The 13,896-nt window shown below is 38.0% G+C and overlaps 1 protein-coding gene across 1 annotated transcript in view; it reads right to left on the reverse strand.

Moving 5' to 3' along the window:
• LOC141276198 (uncharacterized) overlaps window positions 1-13,896 on the reverse strand; it is a 58,791-nt gene that overhangs the window by 40,719 nt on the left and 4,176 nt on the right. The window contains exon 2 of the mRNA XM_073790656.1: window positions 5,876-5,930. Within this exon, the coding sequence (XP_073646757.1) occupies window positions 5,876-5,889 (14 nt within the window). The 5' untranslated portion in view covers window positions 5,890-5,930. The remainder of the gene's footprint in view (window positions 1-5,875; window positions 5,931-13,896) is intronic.

Below are 13,896 nucleotides of genomic sequence, written 5' to 3' on the forward strand. Positions count from 1 at the left end.
TTACTGATATTTACCATTGCTGATGTTTTTCATTTCTCCTTACAGATCTGAGTTTCCATCTGGTGTCATTTTCCTTCTGCCTGAAGAACTTCTGTTAGCATTTCTTGTAGTGCAGGTCTATGAGGCATGAGTTGTTTTGGCTTTTTCTTTATCTGAAAATGTCTTTGTTTCATATAATGAGAAGTCATTCTTTTTTTCTCTGTATTTAATATGTCTTTTTCCTCTCTCTGCTGCTTTCAAGATTTTTTCTGAATCTTTAATTTTCAGCAGTTTGAATGTGATGTGCTCTAGTTGTGATTTTCTTTGTATTTATCTTGCTTAGGGTTCACTGAACTTAGATTTGCAATTTTATGTTTTCTACCAACTGTGGACATTTTCAGCTCTTATTTTTATGTATACTTTTCTGCATAATTTTCTCTGTGCCCTACTTTCTGGGACTCCAGTTTCACTTATGTTAAACTTTATGGTTCTGTACCTCTGCTCAGTGAGCTCACTGAGGCTCTTTGTTTATTAAAATATTTTTCTTTCCACTCAGATCTTCAGATTAGGTTATTGTTTTTTTTATCTGTCTTTACGGTGACTGACCCTGTATTCTGTTGTTGCTAATTTGCTTTAAACCTGCCGAGTAAATTTTTCATTTCAGACTGTATCTTTGTGTTCTACATGGTTCTGTACGGTTCCATTTTGTAGTTTTCATTTGTCTGATGAGAGTTCCCTCTCTTTATTATTAAGTTCCTGAACATATTTATAGTAGCCACTTTATAGTATTTATAGTAGTCCTTGTCAACTAATTCCAACGTCTGAGTAATCTTGCGTTCGGTGTGTATTGACTACTTTTTTCTCTTGACTTGGGTCACATTTTCCTGTTTATTCTCATGTCTAGTAAGTTTTTATTGTATACTGGGTATTGTGGATATGTTTTTGTGACCTGCAATTCTGTTTTGTCTGAACGATTATTGACTCTTCGTTGCTCTAGCAGGCAGTCAACTGACTAGACCTAAACTCCAAGCTCTGTTTACCCTGCATTGGGCAATAGCTGATTTCTTTGTTCAGTTCTTACAGCTGTCTGGCTGTTGCTTTCATTTTGGACCTCTGGAGTCTCTTCCGTGTTGTATGGTCCAGGGCTTACCTAAGGATTGTGGTGGAGGTTATATACGTATTTCGGGGTTCCCTCTTTTCTAGGATATCTCCCCTCACTTTCCTATTGCTCTTTTAGCTCCGGACTTCATATTTTGATGCCATGAACCAATATGATTGTGAATTCCTTCTTGAACTTCAGCTTCTCTACACAGTGTCGGCTGGTATCTGTCCTCAGGCATGTACTTGTATAAAGGCAGAGCTCACCTAGCATAGTTCCCCTCTTTCAAGGGTTGGCTTCTGTCTAGTTTCTGCCTTTTGATTGCTCTCCAGTGCGTTTAGTTGTTTTTATCTTTCGGCCAGAGTTTATGATTGTTGTTTGTGGGAGGGTTAGTCCAGTATAAGCTATTCAACCTTTATGTGTGTAAATCTTCTGTGCTTTCAATTTTTTTTTAAAAAAAGCCTTTATTTTGAAAACAATTTTAGGTTTGCCATAAAATTGAGAGGAAAGTACAGAGATTTCAGTCCATATGCCCCCTGCCCCCACAAATGCATAACCTCCTCATTGTCAGCATCACTCACCAGAGTGGTGAGTGGTGCATTTGTTTTTTTGTTGTTTTAACCAAGGATAAACCTACATTGACACATTATAATCAGTCAAAGTACATAGATTGCCTAAGGGTTCACTCTTGGAGGTGTGTATTCTTTGAGTTTGGACCAATATATAAAGGCACATATCCATCATTATAATATCATACAGAGTATTTTCACTGCCCCCTAAATCCTATCCTCTATTTATCCTGACCTCCAGCCCCCATCCCTGGCAACCACTGATTTTTTTTTTTTTGCTCCATAATTTTGCCTTTTCTAGAATGTCTTATAGTTGGAATCATACAGTATGTAGCCTTTTCAGATTGGCTTTTTTCACAGTAATGTGCATTTAAGGTTCCTTCATGGCTTTTCATAGCTTGATAGCTCATTTCTTTTTAACACTGACTAATATTCCATTGTCTGGATGAACCACAGTTCGTCCATCCATTCACCTACTGAGGGACATCCCAGTTGCTTCCAGTTTTTCGCAATTATGAATAAAGCTACTGTGTAAACATCCCTGTGCACGTTTTTATGTGAGCGAAGGGTTTCAGCTTCTTTGGGTAAATACCAAGGAGCATGATTGCTGGATGGTATGATAAGAATATGTTTAGTTTTGTAAGAAACGGCCAAATTGTCTTCTAAAGTGGCTGTACCATTCTGCATTCTCACCAGCAGTAGATGATGGTTTCTGTTGGATGAGAGTTCCTTACCAGTATTTGGTGTTGTCAGTGTTCTGGATTTTTGCCATTGTAGTAGGTGTGTAGTGGTATCTCATTGTTTAAATTGTATTTTCCTGATGATGTATGATGTGCAGCATCTTTTCATATGTTTATTTGCCATCTCTATCTGTTTGGTGAGGTTGCTTTCACTTTTAACTTTTCTGAATCCTTATGTTTTTGATGTATGTATCGTAAATAGCATATAGCTTTTATTTAAAAAGTCCAGTCTGATAACTTTTAATGAATACATTTAATCTTTTTATCTTCATTTAAATTACTTATGTATGGGGAATTTTTTCTACCATTTTGTTTTGTGCTTTCTATATTTGTGGGTTTTTTGTATTAGGATTTTTTTTTTTTTTTTTTTTTTTTGGCTGCATTGGGTCTTCGTTGCTGTGTGCAGGCTTCTCATTGCGATGGCTTCTCTTGTTGCGGAGCACAGGCTCTAGGTGTGCGGGCTTCAGTAGTTGTGGCGCGTGTGGGCTTCAGTAGTTGTGGTGTGCGGGCTTAGTTGCTCTGTGACATGTGGGATCTTCCCGGACCAGGGCTCGAACCCATGTCCCCTGCAGTGGCAGGCGGATTCTTAACCACTGTGCCACTGGGGAAGCCCTGGATTTTTTAAATGATTTTAAGTTCCTTCCCATTTTATTCCAAATTGATTGGTTTTCTTATTTCTCCTTTTTGCAGTTTGGTTTTTGATTACACATACTGTTTTTACTTAATTAGTTGTTACCTTTTAATTTAAAAAAATATTTAATTTAAAAAAGTCTAAAATTAATCAAATATCTCTGCTCTATACCTAAACACAGCAAGCTTAAAATGCTTTAATTTCAGTTACCTTTATTCCTTCTTACATGGCATTTCTTTCTGTTATTTTCATTCATTTACAAATAATTATTGAATTCTACCATGTGCCAAGTTTTCTTCTAGGTGCTGTAGTAATAGCGTTAAACAAAATAGAGGCTCTGCCCTCATGAAGCTTACAAGATAATTAATAAACTAATTATGATATATTATGTTGTAAATTAGTGTTTGGTGCTAGAATGGAAAGTAAAGCATTAGGACAAAAATAAAGAATGACTTGGGGTGGAGATGCTATTTTATATATGAGTTTCTGCTGTCTTCAGACATTTGATAAGATTTTTAGGACTCAAGTGTGAAAAATATGATTCTCTTGCTGGAGGAGCTTGCATTCTAACCAGAGTCACAGGAAGAAGTTACAGATGTGGGAGCCATCAGCACATGGTGGGTAATGCTTTACAACTGGTGGATTTCCCAACGAGGCTGTTACAGTGTCAGGCAGCATCCAGACAGATCCTGGGCAGAGTGGGATGAGCCAGAGAAGAAGACTGCAAAGCATAGTCAGAAAAGTGGGAGAACAAGGAATGACCCTGGAGCCAAGAAAAGAAGAGGTTATGTTTTACTTATAGCCTGCCTATTCTGCAAATAATTTAAGAGGCTGAGACATCAAGTAGAAGGAGTATGAGAAAGAAACTTGTCTTGGTAGTTAGGACATTAGAGTGACTTGATCAAAAACAGTTTCATTAAAGTGAAGCCAGACTACACTGAGTTGAGAAGTTGAGAAATTGGAGACAGAATGAAGACTACTTGCATAGAAGGTGGTAAAGGAAAGAAGAGAGAGAGAGTGATAATTTGAGGGGAAGAACTCAGGGCTAAGGTTGGTATTCTGGCAAAAATACAGAACAAAACCTTGGAGACTTTAGGGACTCTCTGGCCAGAAAATAAAATGGGCCTCTGGCCTGGAGGAGGTTTCTGCTGGATCCTTTATTTGCCAGAAACTGCTCCCTAGGATCTCTCGGGTTTTCCATTGCTGATGGTGGCAGTGTATTTCCTTGTATCTCAGTTCATTGTTGGGAGGAAAGATGTAAATTTTCTGAAACCTCAGTGTTCTGTTGTAATGATTTGTCATTTGTATTCAAGAGGTAAAATTAAAAACATGGGAAAACTTCCCGTGACTATTGCTCTTCAAACTCCTTAGCATGAGAGTCAAGATTTCCCCTGTTCTGAACACACCCTTTCAACCATATCTCCCAGTTTCTCTGTTTGCTGTCCCCTAGATGTCCCTTGATTTTCCTGCCTCCCTATTTTAGCTCACGTTGTTTTGTCCTCTTGAAATATTCTTTTGCCTTTTCCTAATTGAAACCAATTCCCGTCATTCTCCTTCACCGGGTTCTCTCCTTTGTGCACTATAGCTCCTTGTAGCTTGGCACCTGTTGCAAAGATAGAAAAGCATTCTGTAAATTGTAAAGTGCCACAAAAACTTATTATATATCCTCCTAAACTACAAGCTCATTGAGGGAAGAAACTGAGCCTTCTTCATATTTATGTACATCAAACTACTTAGTTTTGTGTCTTGTACATACTTGATATTTATTGAAGTTTGAATGAATTAGGGATTTGTGATTCTGTGATAGCTTAAATAATGCTAAGAATGGGCATATTATACACCAGGTTCTACTTTGCAGCTGTTAAATTTATACTGAAATTCTGCTCCTATGCAGTCTCCTGTAAAAGTAGATTCCTTAATTTGGATCCTCCACTGGTTCACATCTCATTTTTTTCTTCACAGGATATGTGCCTATCTAAATCAGTAATTGTAGGTTGCAGAGTGATGTATTGGCATGCTTTTGACTATAGTAGCAGAATACCCAGTTAAACAAATAGGGCTTTATCCCCTCTGGTAACAAGAAGTCTAGACCTAGAGATTTCAGGGCGTCTGTTAGTGGCTGCATGATACAACAGGGTCCCTTTTGCTTTCCATGTTTTCATGTTGTCATACTTAGCATGTTGATGTTGGCTTCCCTCATGACCTCAAGATGGCTGCAGCACTTCTAAGTATGCTCTGCAAACAATATCCAAAGCCAGAAAAGTATAGTTTCTCCTTCAGCATCTCTATGAGGGAGCATAACTTTTCCTGAATGCTTCCCAATAGATTTCCCCTAAGATCCTATTGGTTGAGATTTGGTTACTTACACTGGCAAGAGGAGTAGAACAGTCACAGTTGACTTGGACCAATCAAGAATAGGTAGTCTAGCAGAGAATGATCACTTGAATTCAGTTAGGGGTCTAATGCCATGAAAAACATGGGGTGGGAGATAAGGAACAAACAGTATCTGCCACAGGTGCTGTCTGTGTGTCTTTGGCCTTCCCACCTGGGAAGTTAATATCCTCATAGATTTCTAAGAGGAGGAGAGATACTTTCTACAGTATTTCCACTGAGCTTGGTGTTGGATCTCAGAAATACTTTATTCACTGATTCACTTATTCATGTAATAAACATTAACTGAACACATATTTTGTGCCAGGTATTGTGCTCAGCATTGGGGAAGTAGCTGGTAAGACTTGGTCCTTGTCCTCAGGTGGTGGCTGGTGTATAGTCCAGTGGAATAGGGTGGCTGAGGTAATGGGGGGAGGAGAGAGTTATTTTGTAATAAACTGATTTTAGGAAATTTATTTTTCAACAGGAGATGTGGGACATGTGGATTTGGGATATGAATTCATTTGAAAAACCACTTTGGGGTAAGTTGATAGCTGGGAGTAAATGACTTGAGGGTTGTACTTCTCTTTACATTGGGATTTGCTCTTACTGTGATGTAGGTTCAAACTTATGTTCATTGGACTTTATGCCTCATATACACACAAGAAAATGGCTTGTACTAAAATCCTAGTGTAGTAATTTGAGAAATAAAACCATCAAGCATAGCCACAGTACTAATTAATATTCATGCATTCACTTCTCATTCAGGAGGTCAATATGAAGACTAAATGAAGACCAGGTTTAGAAATAGAAAGATACTTATTATATACGGTTTAACCTGCTTGCGCTCAACCAATAATCCTGTCATGTGGACTGGAAAGCACTCATAGCACCAGTGTTATGGAGATGGAGGGTTAAAGTTTGTCTCTGAGCTTCTCTTTGCAGTACTCCAAATGGCCGTTTGAATTCTCATTGCATCAGTACAAATATAAAAGATTCCTGATTTTTCATTTCATCTAAGAAAGAGCCTCTAGAAATGCTATTTAATATTTACTGAGTGTTTACTATGAGTGTGTTGTGCATTACTTCATTTAATTCAGGGACTATAAGGTGGGTATGTTTTTCTCATTCAGAGGAATAAAAAGACCCAGATTTATGCAAATAAAGTACAATTGTTAGGATCACATAACTAATACGTTTTGGAATTGAAATTTGAATTTCAGCATTTGGCCTAACAGACCCTCATTTCTGTTTTAAAATGCTGATTGTGTTGGGTGTCCCCAAGACCAACCCCAGGTTTAGTGACTGGCTAGGAGGGCTCATAGGATTCAGCATATGATCATAATAATGGCTAAGATTTATTACAGCGAAAGGATACACAGCAGTATTACAAAGGGAAGAAGTGCGTGGGGTGAAGTCTGGAGGAGACTAGTCACTAGCTTCCAAGAGTCCTCTCCCAGTAGATTCCCACCGGATGAGCTTAATTCCTCCAGCAATGAATTTTGACAACACATGTGAAGTGCTGTCAACCAGGGAAACTCATTAGACTCTGTGCCAATGTTTTTATTGGACCTGGTAATGGAGCCACCTTCCACCTATCATGTACCAAAATTTCAGGCTCCCAGAAGGAAAACATGTTTTGCATAAACCATAATGTTTGTATAAACAGTTTAGGCACAGTGAGGCCCACTTATCATTTAAGGTAAGTTTTATATCGTTGTAGGGAACTGTTTATCCTTCAAGTTCCCAGACACCAGCCAAGGGCTAACCTTGCAACCCAGCCTTTCTAAGGACAGTAATCTCAATCTTACATCTTAGCTTTTATCCTGTACACTGATTTATTCATTTAAGGATATTGTTCTTATGATCATTTAGCTTCTGAAAAGTAATGAGAGAAGTAGGTATTATGGCAAACGAAATTCTTTAGTGGTGTTTATTTTGAGGGTCCCATGACTGCCCACTATTTGATTTGCTGGAAAGACTGACACAACTCAACATAATGTTGTACTCATGGCTAAGTTTATTACGGCAAAGGTTACAGTGCAAGAACAGCAGGAAAAAGATATATGTAGGTGATTGCTAGAGAGATCAGGCACGGACTTCTAAATCTTCCCTCTGTGAGGATCACAGGGACACGATTTCCCCTCTAGCTGTGAGTGATAGAGACACGTACAAGATGTGTCGGACAGGGAAGCCCATGAGTATTCCAGTCCAGAGTTTTTATAGGAAGCTGGTTACATAGGCATACTACTGCCATGTGGCCAGCCATGGCAACTGAAACTTAGGGCTCCAGACCAGATACCAGGTGCGCATCATAAATCTTGATGATTACTTTAAACAATGCTGACAGCCTGGTACATCCTGACTCACCACCTCTAACATCCTTAACCAGTGACTGTGAACATTCCAGGAGGAGTTTAGTTCTCAGAGTTTGGCCAGGGGTCATTGCCATGGCTGTAGGCATCCCCCAGGGTTTAGCAAGGACTGGGTAGGACTCTTTGTTAACTCTATCCTCTCAGACTCCTACATGAAATAATGCTTTATTTGTTGAATGCAAAATTTAATGATGACATATTTTTATAATATGATACTCTATACTTGGAAAAAATAATTGATAGTAGAAATAGTTTGCAAATTTCACTTACCTGAGGGGAGGTTTGTAGATTCTTTTCTTTTAGGGATTTATATAATGGTGACTTTTGAATTTCCCATTTTTGTCCACAATTATTTGTATTATATACAGGTATATGTTATGTTAAAGAACGATACAGAAATATGAACTTAAATTAGTTGAATCAAGATATTACAAAATTAACCTTCTCTCTGAAGGTCTGCCTCATGAGAAGCTTTTAAACACAATGGGATCTCTTTTTTATGCAATTTGCAGATTCACAGAAATAACAGTTTTGCAGAAAGAAAATAACCCATAATTTAAAAATTGCCTGGTTCCAGGATTTGGAACCAATCTTTACTAGTTTATTTATTGCTCTTTGAAACCTGGTTTGTGTTATGCAAAAAAGAAAGACAAAGTAGATGGGGAAGTTTCCATGCTTGAATATGAGAAGTTCTGAGTTAACAAACTTGCATAGCTTTCCTTATTGCAGGACTTCACAGAACCTTTGGTGCAGTGATGGACAGCGAATGGAGTATGTAACATTTCCCTAACTTATTTGACCATGGAATTTCTTAAGTGCGACTCTCCCTGTGGTCTTGCAAACAGTGTTCTTTAGAACAAAATAACAGGACATCGGGAAGCCCTTAAAGGGATTTAGCTAAAGGAGAGACAGAAACAAAACAACTATAGAAAAAAATTTAAAGAAAACCTTGTTGTAGAAAAGTTTAGTGTCTTACACTGCCTGATAAAACCTATTTAGAAACTTCCCTATCTGGATGTCTTTTTCCTGCCAGGTTTCCTGAGTTGATGTTTCTCTTTTGTAATGTGAATGGCGTGTCTCTTACACTGGTATTTAATAGTGTGATAAGAGCTTCTGTGGTGTGGATCACTGCCTTCATGCTCCTACCATCTACAGTGTCTGACATGGTAGCAAGAACGTAGTTAGCTAAGACTCAATAAATATCCAGACAGCATGGAATGATTGTGACTCTAAAATACTGAAGCCATTTTTTTTAAGGAATAACAATATAGTAGACGTAAAGGCTAGGTGCTGTGCGTTTATCTTAATAGTGCTGTCATTTGAAAAACACTTTTAGAACTTTTCTTATAGACTTCCCTTGAATTCCTCTTTTCATCTCCAACTTTTTTTATGACCTTTATGAATTTGTAATTGGTTTATTTTTTCAGAACAGTAGAATTTGTCTACCATAGACATGTAAGCACTTTTAACTACTAGATTTCTTTTGCAGTAGATGGAATATCATTTTAAGTAATTAAATGGTCGTCATAGCTAAGGAAGGCCAGTGGGTCAGAAGTAGCCAAGGCCCTCCTCAAGTAGTGAAAGGTGAGAATACTTGCTTTACTGTGTATCAAAAATTATTAGGGCTTCCCTGGTGGCGCAGGGGTTGAGAGTCTGCCTGCCGATGCAGGGGACACAGGTTCGTGCCCTGGTCCAGGAAGATCCCACATGCCACGGAGCAGCTGTGCCCGTGAGCCATGGCCACTGAGCCTGCATGTCTGGAAAAAAAAAAAAAATTATTATAAAGCTGTAATAATTAAGACAGCCATGTGGTGTAGGGATAGACAGACCAATGGAACAGAACATAGAACCTCAGAAACCTGGTTTATGACAAAGTTGGCATTGCACACTTCTAGGGAGAGGATGAACTTTTCCATAAATAGTACTGGGACAATTGGTTATCCACATGGAAGAAGATGACATTCAATCTCTACTTAAACTGGAAAGGTAAAGCTTTAAAATTTTTAGACCTTAAAACATTATTTTTAATGATCTCTAGATAGAGAAGAGTTTCTTAAGACATAGAAAATGTGAACTATAAAAGACACCTCTTGGGAATTCCCTAGCAGTCCAGTGATTAGAACTCCGAGCTCTAATTGCTTAGGGCCTGGGTTCAATCCCTGGTTGGGGAACTAAGATCCCGCAAACTGTGTGGCACAGCCAGAAAGAAAAAAATAAAATAATAAAAGACACCTCTTGTTAAGAAGATAAGCTATAAACTGGAAAAGTTACTTGTAGTACATGTAACTGACATGGATTAGAATCTAGACTGTATAAAGATCTTCACAAACTAATAGGAAAAAGACAAAACAACCCCACCCAGTAGAATAATGGACTAAACTTCAATAGGTACATTAGAGAAGAGGAAATGGAATGACCAGTAATGTCAGAGATGGTGGGAAAATGCAGATTCAAACTATATTAAGATAACAACTACACACTTACCAGATTGTCAAAAAATAAAATAGTTTGACATCAATAACTGTTGCCAAGGATATAACACATCCAGAGCCCTCATTTTTCTTTCTAATTTGTTTCAAACACCTGGGAAAACAAATTTGCCATATTAGTCATATTGAAAATATGTATACCCTATGACCTAATTCCCCTAGGTATGTGCTGTAGATCAGGGTTGGTGTGACAACTCATGAATTAAGAAAGGTTTTTAACATCTTTAAATGGTTAAAAAAATAAAAATAATATTTCATAATTTGTAATATGAAAATTAAATGAGATTCAAATTTCAGTGTCCATAAATAAAGTTCTGTTGGAATACTGTCACGCTTTCTTGGTTACATACCACTTTTGGCTGCTTTTGTGGTACAACACCAGATTTGAGTGGTTGCAGTAGAGATCTTATGTCCCGCAAAGCCTAAAATGTTTACAATCTGGCCCTTTGCAGAAGAAGTTTGCTGACCCCTGGCACGTTTGTTCCAGGAAACGTGTTCAGGAATATTCATAGTAGTACTGCTTGTAATAACAGAAACCTAGAAATAACCACATGTTTATTAAGGGTAGAAGGGATAAACTGTGGTAAGCCTCATAGTGTATAATTATAAGCCAGTTGAATATTAGACAGTAGTGAAAATGAACTGACTGCAACTACATGCCAACAAATGGATGGTTCTCAGGAACGTAGTGTTAGAAGAAAAGCAGGTCTCAGATTCTTCCATTTATAAGCAGTTCAGAAACAGAAAATGTAAACAAGGCATTTTTAAGGATAACAGTGAGGTAAAACTATCAGGAAAAGAAAGAATGTTAAGTTCAGAATAGAGGTGGTCTTTGAGGAACTAGGAAGAGATGGTATTGGAGAGGGAACTATAAAGGTGATGTTCTTATTCTTAAACTGAGTGGTGGATACATGTGTATGTTGTGTTGTGATCCTTTATATCTGTGGTTTGTTTTATACTTACTTTTGATACTTGATATGTTTTTGTGATTTGGGGCATTAAAAAGTATCTTTTCAAATAGTGTAGTCTGCCTCATAATGTATAATTGTTTATGACTAGTAGAGGGGAACCTCACCAGTGGACCAGAACCTGTTTGATTTTTACCTGTAGGTCTCCTCTGTCCCCTACCCACCCATCCCCCCAGTGGCCATCCCAGATGTGTGTTAGGAACCCAATTCAAATTGTCATAAACAGAAAAGGGGATTAATAGAAGGATTTCCTGGGTGTTCACAAAAGCCAAAGTAGAGTCAGGGACTCCGTCACCTTTGCCTCTCATCCTGTGTGCCTCTGGGCTCATCTTCTTGGACTGCAGGTCAGCTTTCTCTACATGTTGGGCAGTGTAGCTGACTGCAGTGCTAGATTAGCACAGGCTTCCAGCTTTGTGACTCGGGAAGCCAAGGGGTGAGGTCTTGTGGTTGACCTGGCCAGGTCATTTGGCTATCCTGTGGCCAGGGGGCTAGATCTGTTACCAGAAGAAACCCTTGGGGGAGAGTGGGGACAGCACAAGTCAGAATCATGAGCCAGGAAGCCACCTCGGTTTGTGTCTATTTTATGTCTGTTCTTTAAGTATAAAACAATATGTGGCTTTTTGACATAGCTTTGTGGATATCAGGGCTATTTTGAAGTGACCATTAAGACATTTATTGCTTAAGACAGGATACTCAGTGGTTGGGGTGGAAAGAGAGGTTAGAAATGTCTGTTGAGCGTATTACTGCAATTAAAAAAAAATCACAACAGCATCACCACAAAGGTGTCTCCTGCTACCCCTTTATAGTCACAGCCATTCTATTCTTTTCCCCCTGATAGGGACATTTAAGACATTAAAATGTTTGAGTCAAAATAGACATTACAAACTTGCTTTAAAACGATGTATCTATGAGCTATTCTGAATGACTGGGAGGGCACTTATCCCACTGGTAATAGTGTTTAAGTGGGATGGGGGTTTATAGATGGCTTTGTATCTTTTATTTTACTTCTCTGTGTTTGCCAGGTTCTTTGTATTGAGCATATATTACTTTGTAACTAGGAAGAATATTCACTTTTAAAGGTATTGCTAGGAGCTAAGTCTGTTTATCACCTTGGAAACTGGCATTCCACTTAAGATGTTTGCCATTCCAAACACTGAATGCTCTAAATTAAAACATTTCGGCCAGTAAATTTTATAGGAGTTATTATCTATTCATAGATTTACTCTTGTTTTTGGTATATGGTAGGATCTAAATTTTTTTTTAACATTTGGAAAGCTATTTGTTCCTTTATCAGTTTTCTGCTCTGATTTATAGTATCACCTTTCCAATTTTCCACACGTTTAGGTTTGTTTTGGGGTACCACATGGCTGTAGATACTTCTGCTTTATAATAAATCCAGTTCCTAAAGGTTTCATTTGTGTTTTGATTAGAATTAAATTAATTTAGGAAGAAGTTGCTTGTTTGTTTTTCCTGAACATGGTACATCTATCCATTAGTCAGGTGTTCTTTTATGTCCTTCGACAAAGCTCCACAATTTTCTCCATGTCTTGCACATATTTTGTTAAGTTTATTTCCAAATACCTTAGGGTTTTTATAGCTGCTTTGAATGTGATGTTTTCCTTTATATATTGTAATTAGTTATTATCATGAAGAAGCATGATTGATGTTATATGTTTACCTTGTATTCAGCAACCTTGATGAAATAATGAATTAGCTCTAATGGTTTATTTATTGATTTCTTTTAGAGTTTCTATACAGAAGACATGCTATCTGCAGATAATTTTGTCTCTTTTCAATCCCCTAATTCTTATTCCTTTTCTTGTCATATTGTTTAGACCTCCAGTACAATATCAGATTGAAGTGAGGATGCATAACTTTTCTTATTTGCAATGTTACAGAAATGCATCAGGAATCCCATCATTAAATATGTTTGCTATAAGTTAAAGAATTTCCTTTCTAGTCCTAGTTTTCTGTGAAGTTCTCTATTGATGAGTAATGAACTACCTAACTGCCTCAAAACTTAATGGCTTTAAACAATAAACATTTATTATCTCATATATTCTTTGGGTCAGGAATGCAGGAGTAGCTTAGCAAGGTGGTATTGACTCAGGATCATATATGATGTTGCAGTCAAGATGAAGGCTTGACTGGGTCTGCTTCCAAAGTGGTTCACTTCCATGCCTCGCAAGAGAGTACTCTTTGTTGGCAGGAGGTTTCAGTTTCTCAGCACATGGATCTCTATAGGGATGCTTCAGTGTCCTTCTGACGTGGTGCTGGCTTTCCCCAGAGTGTGTGATCTGAGAGAGAGCTGGGAAGAGAACTGTGCTTTATGACTAGCCTTGAAATCACACATCATTACTTCCACCATATTCTATTGGTTAGAAGCAAGTCCCTAAGTCCAGCCCACACTTTAGGAGGGAAATTACACTCCACAAAAATTACTTCATGTATTGATTTTTTTTTTGGTCTGTCTGCCCCTGCAAAGTTGCACAAGAGCAGGGGCTTCTATCTGTATATCTTTACAGAGATATACAGAGAACCCCACTTTGAGCCTCAAACTTTTGTGTCCTCAGCTGTGGTTAACATCTCTTTGAGGGTATCAGAGGTACCTCATACTCAGCATGTCCAAAGTCAAACTTACATTTCTTTCCATCTTTTCCTCCTTTCCAAAAATTG

The sequence above is a fragment of the Tursiops truncatus genome, chromosome 13, assembly GCF_011762595.2.
Source record: "Tursiops truncatus isolate mTurTru1 chromosome 13, mTurTru1.mat.Y, whole genome shotgun sequence".
Lineage (NCBI taxonomy): Eukaryota > Metazoa > Chordata > Mammalia > Artiodactyla > Delphinidae > Tursiops > Tursiops truncatus.